We start from the raw sequence: 14,987 nt of genomic DNA, 5'->3' as shown, positions 1-14,987 counted from the left end.
AAACACCAAGGCAGAATTTAACCCTTTTAAATTAACACTAAGCAATATCTTTGAGTTTGAAGACATGAATGAGGAGCTTTGTTCTCCACCATTCTTCTGCCACAAAGCTGCCAGGTGGTGAATTACCTGTTCCTGTTGTTGACCAATAATCTGACCGAAGACCTGCTGCATAGAAAAAAAGGTTTTGTGAGTCTTCTAATATGCACAACATCCAGAATTCAGTGTTTGATTCGATCATGCTTCCTTAATCTTATCACTAAGCACAGAGAATAAAACAGCTCTCGATGCCGGAGACTGCCCAAGCCCGCACCATCTCCACAAATTCTGCTACTATCCTTGGAAGCAGCAGCCATGTCCCCAGGCAGAACCTCAGTGCCCGAGGGATGAGGGGACTGCTGGTCAATTAAGCAGTCTGATTCAATTGAAAGCCTGAGGCAGAGGGACCCAGGGAGTGATTTCCCCAGCCTTGGCCACAAACTCTTTTTCAGTGTTCAGTTGGATGGAGCTGTTCAAATGAAGCTTGTTCCATCCTTTGTTCGTAGAGCTGAAAATCATACACTACTTTGTAACTAGTTAGATTAAACAGGTTCTTGAACCTGTCTTGCTAATTTCTTCCACAGACAGAAACAGCACAGGATATAGAAATTGTTTAATGAATAGGCAGCTTTATGGCTTTCGTTTGTTTGTTTTAATCTAACAGAAATGTAACAACAATCCCATTTTCCATGGAGATGCTGAAGTTTGATCCTTGTATAGAATAAAACACTTCATCTTTTGATATGTTTTAGGTTGCAGCCTAACCCAAATCTGAGCTGGCTACGAGTTGTCAGGCTTCGCTCCTGAGTTAGAAACATAAGCTTTGCATCAGTGACAAAGCCATTTTGTAATTTAACGTGACCTCCAGTCTGTTCTTTTCTTTTCTTCCCACCAGCCCCACCATAAGAGGCATGAGATAAAGACTTCGGTATATTTATAAAATCTGCTACTCCAAGATAAATACTTGTTGTTAATAAGCATTTCTTCAACAGTAGGGACACATGCTTTTACAAACCGCTTAGTACAATGGAGTCCATGTCAACCGCGAGGCCCTGAAGACTTCCCACTGAGGTGCGGTTAATGATGCTTGTCTGAATGGAGTCCTTTAAAATGGCAGCCACGCAGTCCTCACACAGCACTTGGCCTTTTGGCTGCGGTACCACAAACACGATCCAGAAGTGAATAAGAAGGCCTCCATTATTGTTATTACTGAAATAATAATAATAAAATCCCATGGATTACCATCACGCTGAAAGTTTTCTGAAGACTAGATTCTTAACACAAGCATCTGAAATATAAATTTAGAAGAACGTGGCTCATTGACACCTTGCCCTGTTGCTTTGACATACCCAATGCTCATGCCTAGCATCCAGATGGGGTTGTTCACTGGGATGACTTTCTGACTATAGAGATCTGTGAAAATCATCCCATTTCCTTGAGTTAGAACTGGATTACCTCCTAAAAGGCATAACAGACCTGGTAGAATTACCATCTCCAGAAATGAAAAAGAAGGCATCTCGTTGCATCTGCAATATGCAAGAACCATTAGGCACTGTGCACTGCAATATGCAAGAACCAATTTCTAGACTGTTTAGGTAACATATCAGAGACTGAATATGGTCACCCAACCTTCGTCTTCCTGGTGGGGAGAAAGACCTTTTTATCAGATATAATCCAGAAACTTATGTTCCAAAACTTATTTTTTTTTTCATGAAAATTGGGATATTTGATCCTCTAACATCAATCACATGCTTAATACTAAAGCAAATGTACTTTATTGTAGCACAGAGATTTCTCCCTTCCCCTATGTAAAGACCCCTATCAGTATAAAACAGTTTTATATCAGTAACGTTATCTATAAAATACATCCAACTATGACAATAGTATAGACCTATGCTCTAGCAGCATGCTGAAGTGGCTAAATTTATTACTTCTGTTTACCTTAAATTCACCTTAATTTCTTTTTATCTGACAAAGAACTATTTATATTATTTTAGTTTGCCCTTACTTACACGAAAGGAATTAGGACAGGTTACAGGTGTACTTTGCTATCAGTACATACCAAAGAGATCAAATCCTAACCACAAAAACGGGCTTGTCCTGTGGGCTCGTTACACTATCCAGCAAAAACACAGACACGTTTGCCACACTTTTACCTGACTTCTGAAACAGTGGCCTGCTTATAAAACTTGGAGAAAGAGGAGGTTCTATAAACCAAGTTCATCTGAAAGAGAAAGTAGAAAGCTGGTGAAGATTCAGCACTGTTGAAAGTCAGGCATACCTCAAGATATCCTGTGCCTGAGATGTCCCAGGGAAACGCTCTCTTGTGCCAGAAGGCAGCCATCAGCACACCCATCCAGACGGACAGCAGACAGGCTGGGCAGAGCAGCAGACACAGCTGGGCCAGCTCTGCCACACACCCCTGCCGGCTCCAGCGCCCCCAGCAAACACCAAGCCTTCTGCATGGGGCCAGCTGACACATAGAGCGAATGCTGCTCCCAGATAAATGGGTTTTGGAAAGGGTGTGTGTTCTTCCAGAACAATCTCAAACGCAGGGCCCCGCCCTTTCCCAGTGCCAAACCTTTTGAGCCAGTCTTCAGGAAAAGAAGACGAGCCCTTGACGTGCCATGCAGTGACTGCCACTAAGGTGTAGCTAAGGGTGCGTCCAAGCCCTTCTGCAAAGCCATGGCATGACTGGGGCTGGAGGGGGCCTCTGGAAATCCAAAACTCTGACCTGTCCTCTCAGAGTGACACGGGACAGCTATAGCCCCCAGAGGGGGCCGCAGCCAGGTGGTCGCATAGGGTTGGGCTTGCTTTGCCTTAAAAAAAAAAAAACTTTTTTTGCTAATTTTGTTCTTGTTCCGGTTTTGTTTTCATTTCTGTTTCATGTGTATTTTTGTAGATTTTGTGTGTGATTTTTTGTTTTAACTCTTTGAGGGTGTTATCTTTGGGGAAGATTTTTTAATTTATTTGTGGGTTGTTTTTTATGCTCTGCTTTTTTTTTTTCTTACTGCTTTTCTTTGTTTTTCTTTTCTCTTTATCTTATATTGTCTTTCATTTGTTTCTTTCATTTATTGACAGTATTTTTTTTTTTTTCCTTAGGAGCAGTTCTTTTTTGTTTGTTTTAGGATATTCTTGTTTCTCGGGGAGGCTGTGAGGTTTTTTGTTTTTAGTTTTTTGGAAGGTTTATTAGTTTATTTTTATAATTCTTTCTTACCTTGGGAAGCTGATTATTTTTTCTTGTTTTATTTTTATGGGGTTTTGTATTTTATCTCCTTTTTAAAAAATTCGGTATTTTTATTTTATTTAAAATAAGAGTATTGCTAGGATATTTTTTGTTGCTTTCTTTTTTTATATATATTTTGCTTTCTTGGATTTAGTTATTTTCTTTTTATAGGGTGGAGATTTTTAGGGGGTTGTCCTGTTTTTCTGATGGAGTTTTAAGAGTTTTTAAGATGAAATGTTTTCTTCTTTTTATTTGTTCCAGTTGTTTCCTTCCCTTGTTTTTGGAGGACAGGGAATTTTATTTGCTTTTCGTCCTTTTTGCTGTTGTTTTATGTCTTGTCATTTTATATTGTTTTATGGGTATTTTTTTTTGTTTTTTTTTGTTACCATAGTTTGGGATTTGTTTTCATTTTGTTTTATTTCAAGGGGTGTTTTGACTTTTTTTTTTCCTTCTTTTGTGGATTTTTTTTTATTGTCCCCCCCCTTCTCTGTTTTTTGTTTGTTTCTGTGTTTTCTTTCTTTTCTTTTTGTTTACTTTTTCTTTTTTACTTTCTTTTTTTTTGTAGTTGGATTTTTGTTGTTGTTGGTTTTATGATTTAATTTCCCTTTTGTTCTTTTTTGCTTTTGAGGCAGTTTTTTTTATTGTTTCTTTTTGGGGGGGGGAATTCTTTGTTCTTTTTATTGTATTTTTCTTTTGTTTTTCTATTTTGATTTTTGAATTTTTGTATATTTTTATTTTGCTTTCGTGGGTTCTGGTTATTTTTTTTGGGGGGTGTTTTTTGTGATACCTTTTCTTCACTTGCTTTTTCTTTTTTTTTTTTTTGTATATTTTATTTTCTGTGGTTTTTTTTTCCATTTCCTCTGGCTTATGGTCTATATTTGCCTATTCTTGCTTCTGTTTTACTGGGGGGCTGAATTTTTTGGATTTGTTTTGATTTTTTTAATGTTTTTGTGTTTGTTTTTTTTTTTTGCCTTTGGGGGTTTTTGTTTTTTTGAGAGTGTCTTTGGTTTTGGAGGGTGTTTTTGCATGCTTTTTTTCTTTAAGGGGGCACTTCTGTTTTGCTTTAAGTTGTATGTTTTTATGCTTGTTTGGGGGGAAGCTTTTTTTTTGGGGGGGGGGGGGGGGGGGTATTTTTTTTTTTAAGGTTCCTCCCCCCCCCCCCCCCCCCACTGTTTATGGGGAAATTCCTGCCTTCTGCCTTTTCATTCCATTTGTGAATATTTACCCCCCAGAAACTTGGCATTAATATATTTCTTTCCAATACACAGTGTAAAATATGTTGGAGGGGGAAAATTCTGCCCCTTTCCTGATATGGGACAGCCTCTGGGAACAGCATGCTCCCCCTTTCACGAGTTCTTTGGATAAGCACACGATGGTAACCTTCCTTATTCTTGTTCAAGGAGGCACACCACTAGCACCACCAGGTGGCACGTACCTCAAGCTGTTCAGACCTCCTCCTGCTGCTTAGTCAGTGCCCGAGGGACTGTAACTGGGATTCTTTTCAAGCCAAAGCCGTGGAAGTCATATGGATGTTAGTCCAAAACTTCCAAATTCTTGTCAAATGTGAAACAATCAGTTTAAGGGCCTAAATAAAATGAGCAGAGGTCACTCTGTCTCCAGATTAAGCTATGAGGGATTCTATATATATATTGCTTAGACTCATTCCCCCTTTGACAGTATATCTTGAGAGATTCTTCTGCTACTGTTCTGGAGACCTCTGAGAGGAGTCATGAACAAAAGGGTTTCAATAAGGAAAAAAAAAATAATCAAATAAAAACCTCACAAACCCAGATCCCCCACATTCCTGCTAGCCTTTTTAGCCAATAGTCATGTAATCAAGATGTACATTATCAGCAGTGCTAAGTCTATTGGTGAGTATTGGCTGAGTTTAGAGAAAAAGAAATCATTTCCAAGGTGGCACTTGCAGTTCACATGTTCTTGTCTGTCACCTCTCTCTGCCATGTGAGAAGATGGCAGGATGCTCTGGGACAAGAACAAGACAAATGTCTCACAGCAGGTTGATGCTGCTCCCTGGTAAATTAGGAAGGACAATACCTGCAGTGCTCCCACCCCTGGCCTGAAAACACTTCAGGTCATCAGAAAATCTCTCTGAAGAAAGAGCTGGTAAACAGGAGCATGAATTCGTGCTATAAGATGACCAAAACTTAGCTATTGTTCAAGAATCTCTGATTGCATTGAGACACCCACCTCTGCCTGCAGTAGAGCAGCCGTAACTGCCTACAACTGAGTGCTGTTTCTGCTGTGACTGTTGCAAGGCGTTTGGGAGGAATAATGGTCTTTGGAATAACTGGCACCAGAAGGAAATGCAAGTGTAAAAGCATATGAGAGCTCTCGTGTAATTATAGATGCTCTAAGGCAGAAGACTGGCAGGAGATACCACTTGGAATGCAAAAGATTTCATCAATGTCTCAAAAGTGGCAATTATATTTTGAAGGGTTTTTGTAAAGCTCTATTCATAGACTGGTTTGTGGGGGAAAAATGTGTAGAATTTTAGACAATGTATATGTCAAACAGACCTTTACAAAATTTAGTTTGTGGTTAACAAGCTAAAAGCACACAGTTCCTTCCTGCCTTCAACTAGGCACCCTTTGCACAGTCTTCCAAAAGAAAAGAAAAACAAGGAAAATAAAAACAGCAAAACACCACAGCAGACTCGATGACACCTGAAATTGACACTTATTGATCACAGCTCTGGTCTTTTTGCTACTTTTTTTTAAACCAAGCAGCCCACTCATCTTACCACATGCTGCACATTCTGTGCCACAGACAGAAATTCTTTCGATTCCTTCTGCCTATATTCTGGGAGAAATTCTATGTTGGCAACACGAAACAGCCCAACAAAGTACAATACATCTTTGTTTTCTGCCTGCACTGCAAGAAAAAAAGACAGACTTCAATTATTTTTAAGTCATCATGAAATGTTTTTCTGATCAGATTTTAAACCAAAGTTAATCTATTCAACCTGGAAGTGGAGAAGACTACCAAACCAACCTTGTATATTCAAAGTCATTTGAATGATGGGGGGGGGGGGGCGGGGGGGAAATCACACTTCCTAAAACAGCAGTTGTGCCTGCTGCTATAGTTCTTTGTTCATTGAACCCTGTGAAGTGTAAAAGGTATTCCAGGTTTTATGCTTATTTTAGAAGGAGCCCTCAGGACAAGTGAGATCCTACAAGGAACTGCTATATAAAACAAAGTGCTACTAGGAATAGTGATATTTGAAATTGGTGTGAGCTTTCAGCAACTCACCAATGAAGAGCCAGAGTAAAGTCCAGGTTACAACTCCTAAAATAAATAGAATGAGGGTAAAAATAATTATTTTGTTTTGAAAATTCCACAGCAACTTCTCTTTTTTCTTCAATTTGCCATGTTTTTTCCTTGCCAGAATCCTCTTGGCCAACTTATCTTCTGCAGATACCATTTGGACTGAGATGTTGGCTACCTAAAACAAGGTGGAAGACAACAAGCAAATGTGGAACATTGCAAACAGCAGCTGACTGACCAACAGCTAGAACAGAATCCCACATGCGTTTTTCTGTTACTGACATACAAAACTATTGTTAATGCAGTAGCAGTTTAAAACTGCAGGCATGAAGTAAGGTCCAGACACTTGCAGGTACAAAACAGAGCCAAACCCCATGGCACCGGAATGTAAAAACACAGTGTACCCAAGGAGAACAGCTCACCATGCAACAGCAATCTAACATTAACTATCATAACAAATACTTATATCCATGGGCATCTTTCATTAGCATAAGTTACCTCTATTTTGTCTAAAGGGCAGGTAGCCTTGAATTACCTTGCACTGGCTGCAGCTGAGATGTATATACACACACAAGTACTGCAGAACAGCAGCTTTTCAGTAGTGGCTTGCTAACGTGACATAGCAAGCCATCTCACCACCCAAACTTTTGCTGTTTTGTTGCAAGTTTGGTGCACAGGCAGACAAGTCCAGTCAGTCATTCCTCTGTTTGTGTGAAGCTGGAGGAAGGTGGTAATATGATATTCATATAGTCAATCCTTTTCCATATATAATGGCTTGTCCTTTCCATGCTAAGCAACTGGGAAACACGTGTAGACACACTAATCATACTTCTTCCCAGCCCATGGTCAAAACATGACCACTGTTCCAAAAAGTATTTCTTCTAAGAAATATTCCTAGAAATTTCGTCTTCTATTTCTCTCTTCAATTTCTTCTTAGGTCACAACTGTCCCAGTGGTAGTGTACTCAGCTTCCTTCCAGGAAGGAGAACAGTGGGTATGGACAGCTTCCTCCTGGATGCCCAGCTTCCTTTACCAAACTCCCTCTGGTGAACAGGAGTACATCAGTTCTTGCTGGGGTTGGGTCTGGAGAAGGTCTGCTTTCAACTACAGTACCAGATTGTCTAAAAACACTCAAAAATATTTTCTTAACTAGGTACAAAAGACTACTTTTCTGACCATTTCTGCATTTGTAGGATAAGCTTTTACTTCCTGTAAGCATTTTACCCATTCAGTTTTGTCTGTTTTGCAGAAGAAAATGTCTGTGAGAGTCTCAGATACAAATACCCAACTATATCAGAATTATAACTACAAGAAATAGTTATGTTTCCTTCTTGTACCACAACCACTTCTTTTTTGTTTTGGTCTTAGGGACAGCTTAGTTCATTTTAATGATATTTTCAAGGTGGATCTCACCTGTGGACTGGGACCTATTTGGAGCTGTCATCTCCCAGAAACACAAACCAGCAATCTTTGACACAGCCCAGTGATAATCGGTGCATCATTTGTTGAAGGTGCAGGTGGGCTCACTCTGCTGAGGGACAGACTCCTGCCCCATCATTCTTCCACTTCAGTGCTCAGACAGTAACACATGGAAGAGCTCACAACCACACATGAGCAGATGCACATAGAACAGCACATGCCTCATCTAGGGCAGATCTGGCAGTTCCCTGGGCTGAAGAGTCCTCCTTAACATCTACGGACCTACAAGGTGTAGACAGTGAGACAGCCTGACAACTTGTTGCAGTCTATTTGCCAGCATCTTGTCTTCAAAGCCTCTCAGAAGGTACAAAGCAAGAACCTGTAGCCTACAGTCTACTCTAGAATGAATGTGAGCACAAGACTCATTCTTAATCCCTATTTTTCACTGGAGGAGGGAGAACACTATCAAAGTCAGGAAGCACCTAGCTAAGAATTGCACTCCAAATTACCAACATGGAATGCTACATTCATTCAGTGACTATAAAAAAAAAGACATGCCTTTGGAGCTTGACACCCAGGAAATGCCAAGCATAATTACTATCCGTTTGCCAAAGTACTGCTGTGAAATCAACTGAAATAAGTTGTTGTTTCCTTCTGCCCAGCAGTATTAGAGCCACTTCTGAAGTACTATATCCAGTTCTGAGCCCATGAGTACAACAGAGACATTGATAAACTGGAGTGATTCCGGGGAACAGCCACAGAGAAGTGAAGGGCTAAGGCATGTATGACACAGTGAGAAGGTGAGCGTTCCAGGGATATTTAGCTGGAAATAAGAAGGCAAAAATCCATGCAAGTAAAGCTAGTCATAGATTTCCCTACTTACTGTGAGTTACAGAGAACACAGAACCACTATTTTCTCTGTGATACACAGTGAAGAGAGAGCCAAAACAGTCACATGTGGCAGCAAGGGAAATTCCTTCCGGACACATGGAAAATATAGTGTTTCACCATGAGGGCCAGGCACCTAGGCTATACCCAGAGAGGTCAGGGAATTTGTGTCCCCACAGATAAACAAAACTCAGTGGGACAAGGCCCCAAGAAATCTGGCCTGACCTCGACGTTAGCTCCGTTTGGAACTAAAGTGTTTGATAGATCCCCTTCAGAAGCTTCCACTAGACTATGTTTTACTGTGATTCTCTAATATTATGCCCTAGTAACGCTTTTGGTAAGAGAGCTCCATATCCTCACAGAGAGAACATAAGCTCCATCATCACAAAGATCCTCCTTCAAGCCCATAATTAAAAACAACAGATAACCTTTTGTCTCAGTGTTGACAGTGTACAAAAGTGAGTTGAAGAATGAGTAAGTTGAATACTAGAATAATAAGACCCAGTAGAACACTTCACAATTTCCACTAACTAAATGGGAAAATATGCAACTGAAAGATTCCAGTCTCGTATCTTCTGTCTAGGTAACTACCAGCACTTATTTTCCAAGTGCTTTCAAAAAGGACTAAGTTTGCCTGTCTTCCAAATTTGTTTTTTAACCTTAAGTACAATTCTGTTTAAGGATCAAACCCAAATTGCCTGTTTGTTTAAAGCTATGATCTATCCTGTTAAGTTCGCTATACTCTCAGGTGTTCACTAGGACAACCTGAGACAGCTTGATGAGCTCTCAGCTCTGACACCTGAACTTAGGGCTGCTTTATGGATCAGTGCGGACACTTGCTGCTTTTACCAAGATTCACCCAAGAATAACATATTTAAGTCATTATATATCATTCTCATTGATGTCTGTAGAGCTAACCTGACAGATTTATTCTTAAAAATTAGGTACAGAGATCTCTGTCAAGGATCAATAAAGACTGCTCAGGATTGACACCACTGGAATATAAATGTATGCTGGGAACAGTGTCTTCATTTCATCTTCTGCAACTGTAATCTTTAAAAAATGCACTTCATGTATCAAAGCTTGCAAGGCAGACTTCTCGGTTACCTGGGATTCAGAGCAATACTGAATGTTGTGCTCCACATTATAATATGTCCTTAAGTTAAATAGTTTAACACAAACACTTTGTATTAAGGAAAACAATAGTAAAGTTCAGCTGTTCCCTTCCTTGAATAAAAATAACAATTCTTAATTCAGTTTTCTCTCTACTGCAATTTATTTCCTATATTCTAGAAGTGGTTTCCAGCTAAAACTGCAATTTGACTAATCACTACATACTAAATTATTTAACCACTTTGTTGTCAGGAGTTAACAGTCATGCAGTAATCCTCTCTTATATCTTTTCAGGGATAAACAAAACATTTCACCTACTCTAATGTAGACTTTCTTGCCTAGAAATTGATTTCTTTTTGGAAAAAGATGCTGCCACAACACCAACAGTAGCCTTTCATATCGTCACTGTAGTCATCCCATTATTTCAGCCTGAAAATGCATGTTATTAGAAATCTGAAGGTGCACTAACAAGCATTGACATTTTCAAACTGAGCTGTAAAATAGAAAGGTATAACAAATCCAACTGAAATGTCAAAGTTAATATTTGATAATTAGATCATAGCAGATCTACCAGTGCGAAGAAGTGTATGAAATCAAGAATGCTTAAGCCAGCCTACTTACACTTAGTTCATCTTCAGGTTTAGCTGCTGGGTGATCATTTTTTTCATCCATTCTAGCACAATTAATTTGATTGCTTGTCCCAGCTAAAAAAAAAATATTAAAAAAAATAATTTTAAAAGCCTTGCACTTTTCCCCTAGGCACTGCTCCTGCTTCTGAAGCTGAAGACAGCTAACTGCAAAGACCAGGACCAAAAGAGGCATCAATTTACTCTGATGAGTTTCCAATTGTAATCTCATCTGCCCTGTTGCTCATTTGTGAATATTAGAAGATGCTATCAAGTAACTTTAGACATCAAAGTCAGTCTGAATAAAATAGGCTTTTCATAGTCTTTTCTTTTAAGCTGAAATAGACTCCAGCTTGTTAACACATCCAATCACAGTGCTAAAATCTATGCAACATTAAAACCTAATCACATTAGTTGCCATGAACAAGGAAAAAGTAGCAAGTAAAACAAATATGAGAGAAAAATTATGCAGCTATGAAGAAGGAAAATAAATATAAGCACCTTGAGCAAGAGTGCTGCAAGTAGCAAATGACCATTTCAAACAAAAATAGCATTTTGACTCTTACAGGATTTTGTGAGGTACCTTTTCAAAATTCAAATTTGGTCATTTGGTTATTGCAACCTAGAAGTAAGCTGCTTCAGACAACACATGTTTTGTTGTTAAAATAGAACAAACTTCCAACTGAGACGCCTTTTTGCAACCAAATGCAGGAAGTCACTTGTACCATAACAGTCCCATCCTACTTTCTTTGGTAATTAAATATTTATAGGGGATGTAAAACAGTACTTCCCTCAATGGATGCTAACTATAGAGCTTCCTTTACTTTCAAGTGATTAACAGTTTCATTTCCTTCCTTGGGACATGTTCAGAAGTGGCACTAGAAAAAGGGGAACTGGAAAAAGGCAAAGTTTTTATTGTTAAAATTGTGCACATTCTGAGTTTATCTTCAAAGATATCAAACCTAGACTAAAAACCTTAACAAATTTAGCAACATAATAATGCAGAGGTATAGAAGAGAAAAGATGCATGGAACTCACCTGTTATAGTTCTGGCTGCAAGACCTACGCTCCACAGGCATAACCAACAATAGAATTTTTTGACTATGGGGCAAACAAATCCTAGAGTTACATAATGTACTTGTAAACCAAGATACTTCTTCTCCGCATGTTTGTCTTTGAAGCATGATATTTATCCCTCAGTCTTTCTTTATTATTTCTGCTAGAACTGCAAAGTGTTTTATCCATATAGCATGATATCATAAGTTCTGGGCCTTAACTCTTTAGTATTTTAAGGGGGGGGGGGGGGGGGGAAGGGAGGGAACACTACTGACTTATCCTACATTACTATAATTCTTTCATCTCCCAGTTAAAAACAAAACAACAACAACAAAAAGCACACCACTTTATTTTGCCAGAACTAGAATAGAAGAACAGAATGTAGTTGCAGAGAGCAGCGGGATCACCTCTGAGCACTCTGTTCTCCAGATGGGACAACACAAGTGCCCTCAGCCTCTCCTCACAGGACATGCCTTCCTCTTACCAGCTCTCTTGCCCTCTGGAGGCCTTCAAGGACCTTAACATCCTTTCTTTATTTTGGAGACCAGAACAGCACACAGTATTCAAGGTGAGACTGCAACAGCACTACATACAGTGGGACAATCATCTCTTCTGGCCATCTGGCTATGTTTCATGAATCCTAAAATGTGGTTTGCCCTCTTGCCTGCCAGAGCATGCTACCAGCTCATGTTAAGCCTGCTGCTGACCAGCACCCCCAAATCCCTTTCTGCTGAGCTGCTCTCCAGCCACTCGCCTCCCAGTGCATACATGTGTCCAGCATTATTCTGTCCCAAACACAGAACCAGGTATTTTCCTATATTGGATTTCATGCTCCAATTGATCTAGATCCCTCTGCAAGTCCTCTCATCCCACCAAGGGAGTGAACAGCACCTCCCAGTTTAATATCACCAGCAAACTTGCTGAGGATGCACTCCACTCATGCATCCAGACCATTGATAAAAAACATTGAACATAATCAGCCCTAAAACTGAGCCCTGATGAACACTGCTAGTGACAACTGCATGCAGCCCCATTTACTACAACCCTTTGAGTTCCACCATCAAGCCAGTTCATCACCCAGCATAGTGTGAACCTGTTTATCTCACAGCTGAACAATTTATCCAGAAGGATGCTATGAGGGATAGCATTAACATCCCTACAGAAATTCAGAAAGATTATATACACTGCCTTCTGTTCTTCTATCTTATAATAGAAGAACAAATCACTAAGGCAGGATTTACCCTTCATGAGCCTGCATTGACTATGCCTGATAATAGCTTTGTTCTTTAAATACCTTTCAGTATCTTCCAGGACAATCTTCTCCACAACTTCTCCAAGGTTTGAGGTTATACTAATAGGCCTTTAGTTTCCTGGGTCTTCTCTCATGCCCTGTTTGTGGGCAGATATAACATTGGCTAGCTTCTGGTCCCCAGACTACCCTGATATTCAGTAAATTGCTGAGAGGGGTCCAGCTCTAACATCCGCTAATTCCTTCAGCACTCTCTGGTGAATCCCATCAGGTCTCATGGACTTACATATGTTGAGCTGATACAACTGGTCCCTTACTGTTTCAATGACCACAAAGTCACCGCTCCCCAAGTCATGGTCCTCCAGGTCCAGGTAGCCCAAGATCTTTCATTACTGTTAAATACCAAAGTAAAAGAGGCATTAAACACCTCTGCCCTTTCCACCTCCAAGTATCAGCCCAATCTTTTCCTTGGACCAGTTCTTGCTGTTGACAAACTTGAAAAAGCCTTTTTTTTTTGTTGCCTGACACCACACTGGTCATTGTCAATTCAAGTTGGGCTTTGGCTTTTCTCCCTGCAGATGCAGACTACAGCTTTGTATTCTCCCCATGAAGCAAGGCCTTGCTTCCAGAGGTCATATATCTTCTTGTTCTGCCCTAGTTCCAGACACAGTTACTGTTCAGTCAGGCTGGTCTTCCACCCTGCTTGCCTGACTTGCAGCATAGTGGGGTTGCCTGCCCCTGGGCTTTTAACAGGTGGCTCTTGAGAAGCAACCAGCTCTTATGGACCCCTAAACCAACTAGAGCAGATCCCAGCAGATGCTGCTAACTAGTTCCCTGAGAAGCTTAAAATCTGCCGTCTTAAAGGACAGGGTGGCAATTCTGCTGATTTTTTGTTCTCCTTACACCAACAATCTTGAACTCAGCTTATTCATGATTACTATAGCCAAGACACTTACTGTCACCTCTCTCACAAGGCTTTCCCCTGTTCTCAAACAACAGATCCAGGAGGTCTCCTTCCCTTGGTGACTTCTTGTCACAAGTACAGGAGTGAGCCAACTTCAACATGCTCTGGGAATTTCCCAGCCTTACTTGTCACAGCAGTATGATAATCCCATTTTATGTCTGACAAGTTGAAGTCTCCCATAATGTAGACAGCAACCAATCCCAAGACTTTCCCCAGTTGCCTATAGAGTAGCTCATCTACACCATTGTCTCTCCCCATTACAGAGAGGATTGAGGAAAACATTATCTAGGCTCCTGAGTCCTTTATTTTTCTCACCAGGGCCCTGAAATCTCTGCCACGAGACCAACACAGGGCATCAGGACTCAGAAGCCCCCCTCAGACAACTCACAAGCCTCTCACTCCTCTCAGCACACAGCAACTGCCGCCACCACCATTACAGGTGGCTACTGTGATGTCTTTGTTCACCTGATGCTGAAACCTTCCAAACTGAGCACAAGGAGTTAATACCATACAAACATTACTTCAAAAGCTGATCCACTGATTAATAGAGCATTGTACCGAGAAACCCTTTACCTTTGTCAGGATCAGTGTCTTCTGCATGATTATGCTGTAAGTTTTTTATGCTCTGGAGAAGCATAAATATCTCCAGATTTCACTTTGCCTTATGCAATATAAACTTCAAATATTTTTTCCCGAGAAGATAAAAATAACAGTGATGTTTGTTATTAAGTTCGCAATAAAAATCGATCAAAAGCTGTAGTGCTAAATGTATGCTTTAAATCTGGTAAGAAAAATAGGTGCTATTTTCCTCCAGATGACAAACACAAGCTGAGGTAAAAATTATTCCCATTCCTTCAGTGTGGTAAATAACACTGTAATGCACCTTTCACATACCTAAGCTGCATCTGAGCCAGCTGTATGAAATAAATGAAGCAGAAAATAGAATTTATCACTAACCACATCTAATTGAATGTTTGTATTGGGCATAGGAGGCAGGTTATTGGCTGTGGGGAGCTGCAGGGGTGGTCTCTAAAGAAACACAAGCACTGCACCATGCTGAATCGAGCCAGTGCCAGCTGGCTCCAATGTAACCACACAGGACACAGCTGAGCCCACCAGCCCAGC

At 40.2% G+C, this 14,987-nt stretch overlaps 1 protein-coding gene across 4 annotated transcripts in view; it reads right to left on the bottom strand.

Annotated features, from left to right (window-relative positions):
- Window positions 1-14,514, bottom strand: part of TMPRSS7 (transmembrane serine protease 7) — a 33,895-nt gene extending 19,381 nt beyond the window's left edge. For 3 of the 4 annotated variants that reach the window (XM_035315151.1, XM_035315152.1, XM_035315153.1), the window contains exons 1-7: window positions 14,436-14,514; window positions 10,589-10,671; window positions 6,533-6,725; window positions 6,024-6,154; window positions 2,193-2,260; window positions 1,052-1,245; window positions 127-165 (exon numbers count right to left, since the gene is read on the bottom strand). In XM_035315151.1, the coding sequence (XP_035171042.1) occupies window positions 127-165; window positions 1,052-1,245; window positions 2,193-2,260; window positions 6,024-6,154; window positions 6,533-6,725; window positions 10,589-10,671; window positions 14,436-14,499 (772 nt within the window). In that variant the 5' untranslated portion in view covers window positions 14,500-14,514. Of the gene's footprint in view, window positions 1-126; window positions 166-1,051; window positions 1,246-2,192; window positions 2,261-6,023; window positions 6,155-6,532; window positions 6,726-10,588; window positions 10,826-14,435 lie in introns of those variants that run through there. The other variant, XM_035315150.1, reaches the window with a different exon arrangement.
- Window positions 14,515-14,987: the final 473 nt, after the last annotated feature.

This window comes from Oxyura jamaicensis, chromosome 1 (assembly GCF_011077185.1).
Source record: "Oxyura jamaicensis isolate SHBP4307 breed ruddy duck chromosome 1, BPBGC_Ojam_1.0, whole genome shotgun sequence".
In the NCBI taxonomy this organism is placed as follows: domain Eukaryota; kingdom Metazoa; phylum Chordata; class Aves; order Anseriformes; family Anatidae; genus Oxyura; species Oxyura jamaicensis.
The sequence above is the reverse complement of the archived record's forward strand: the minus strand, read 5'-3'. Positions and strand labels throughout refer to the sequence as shown.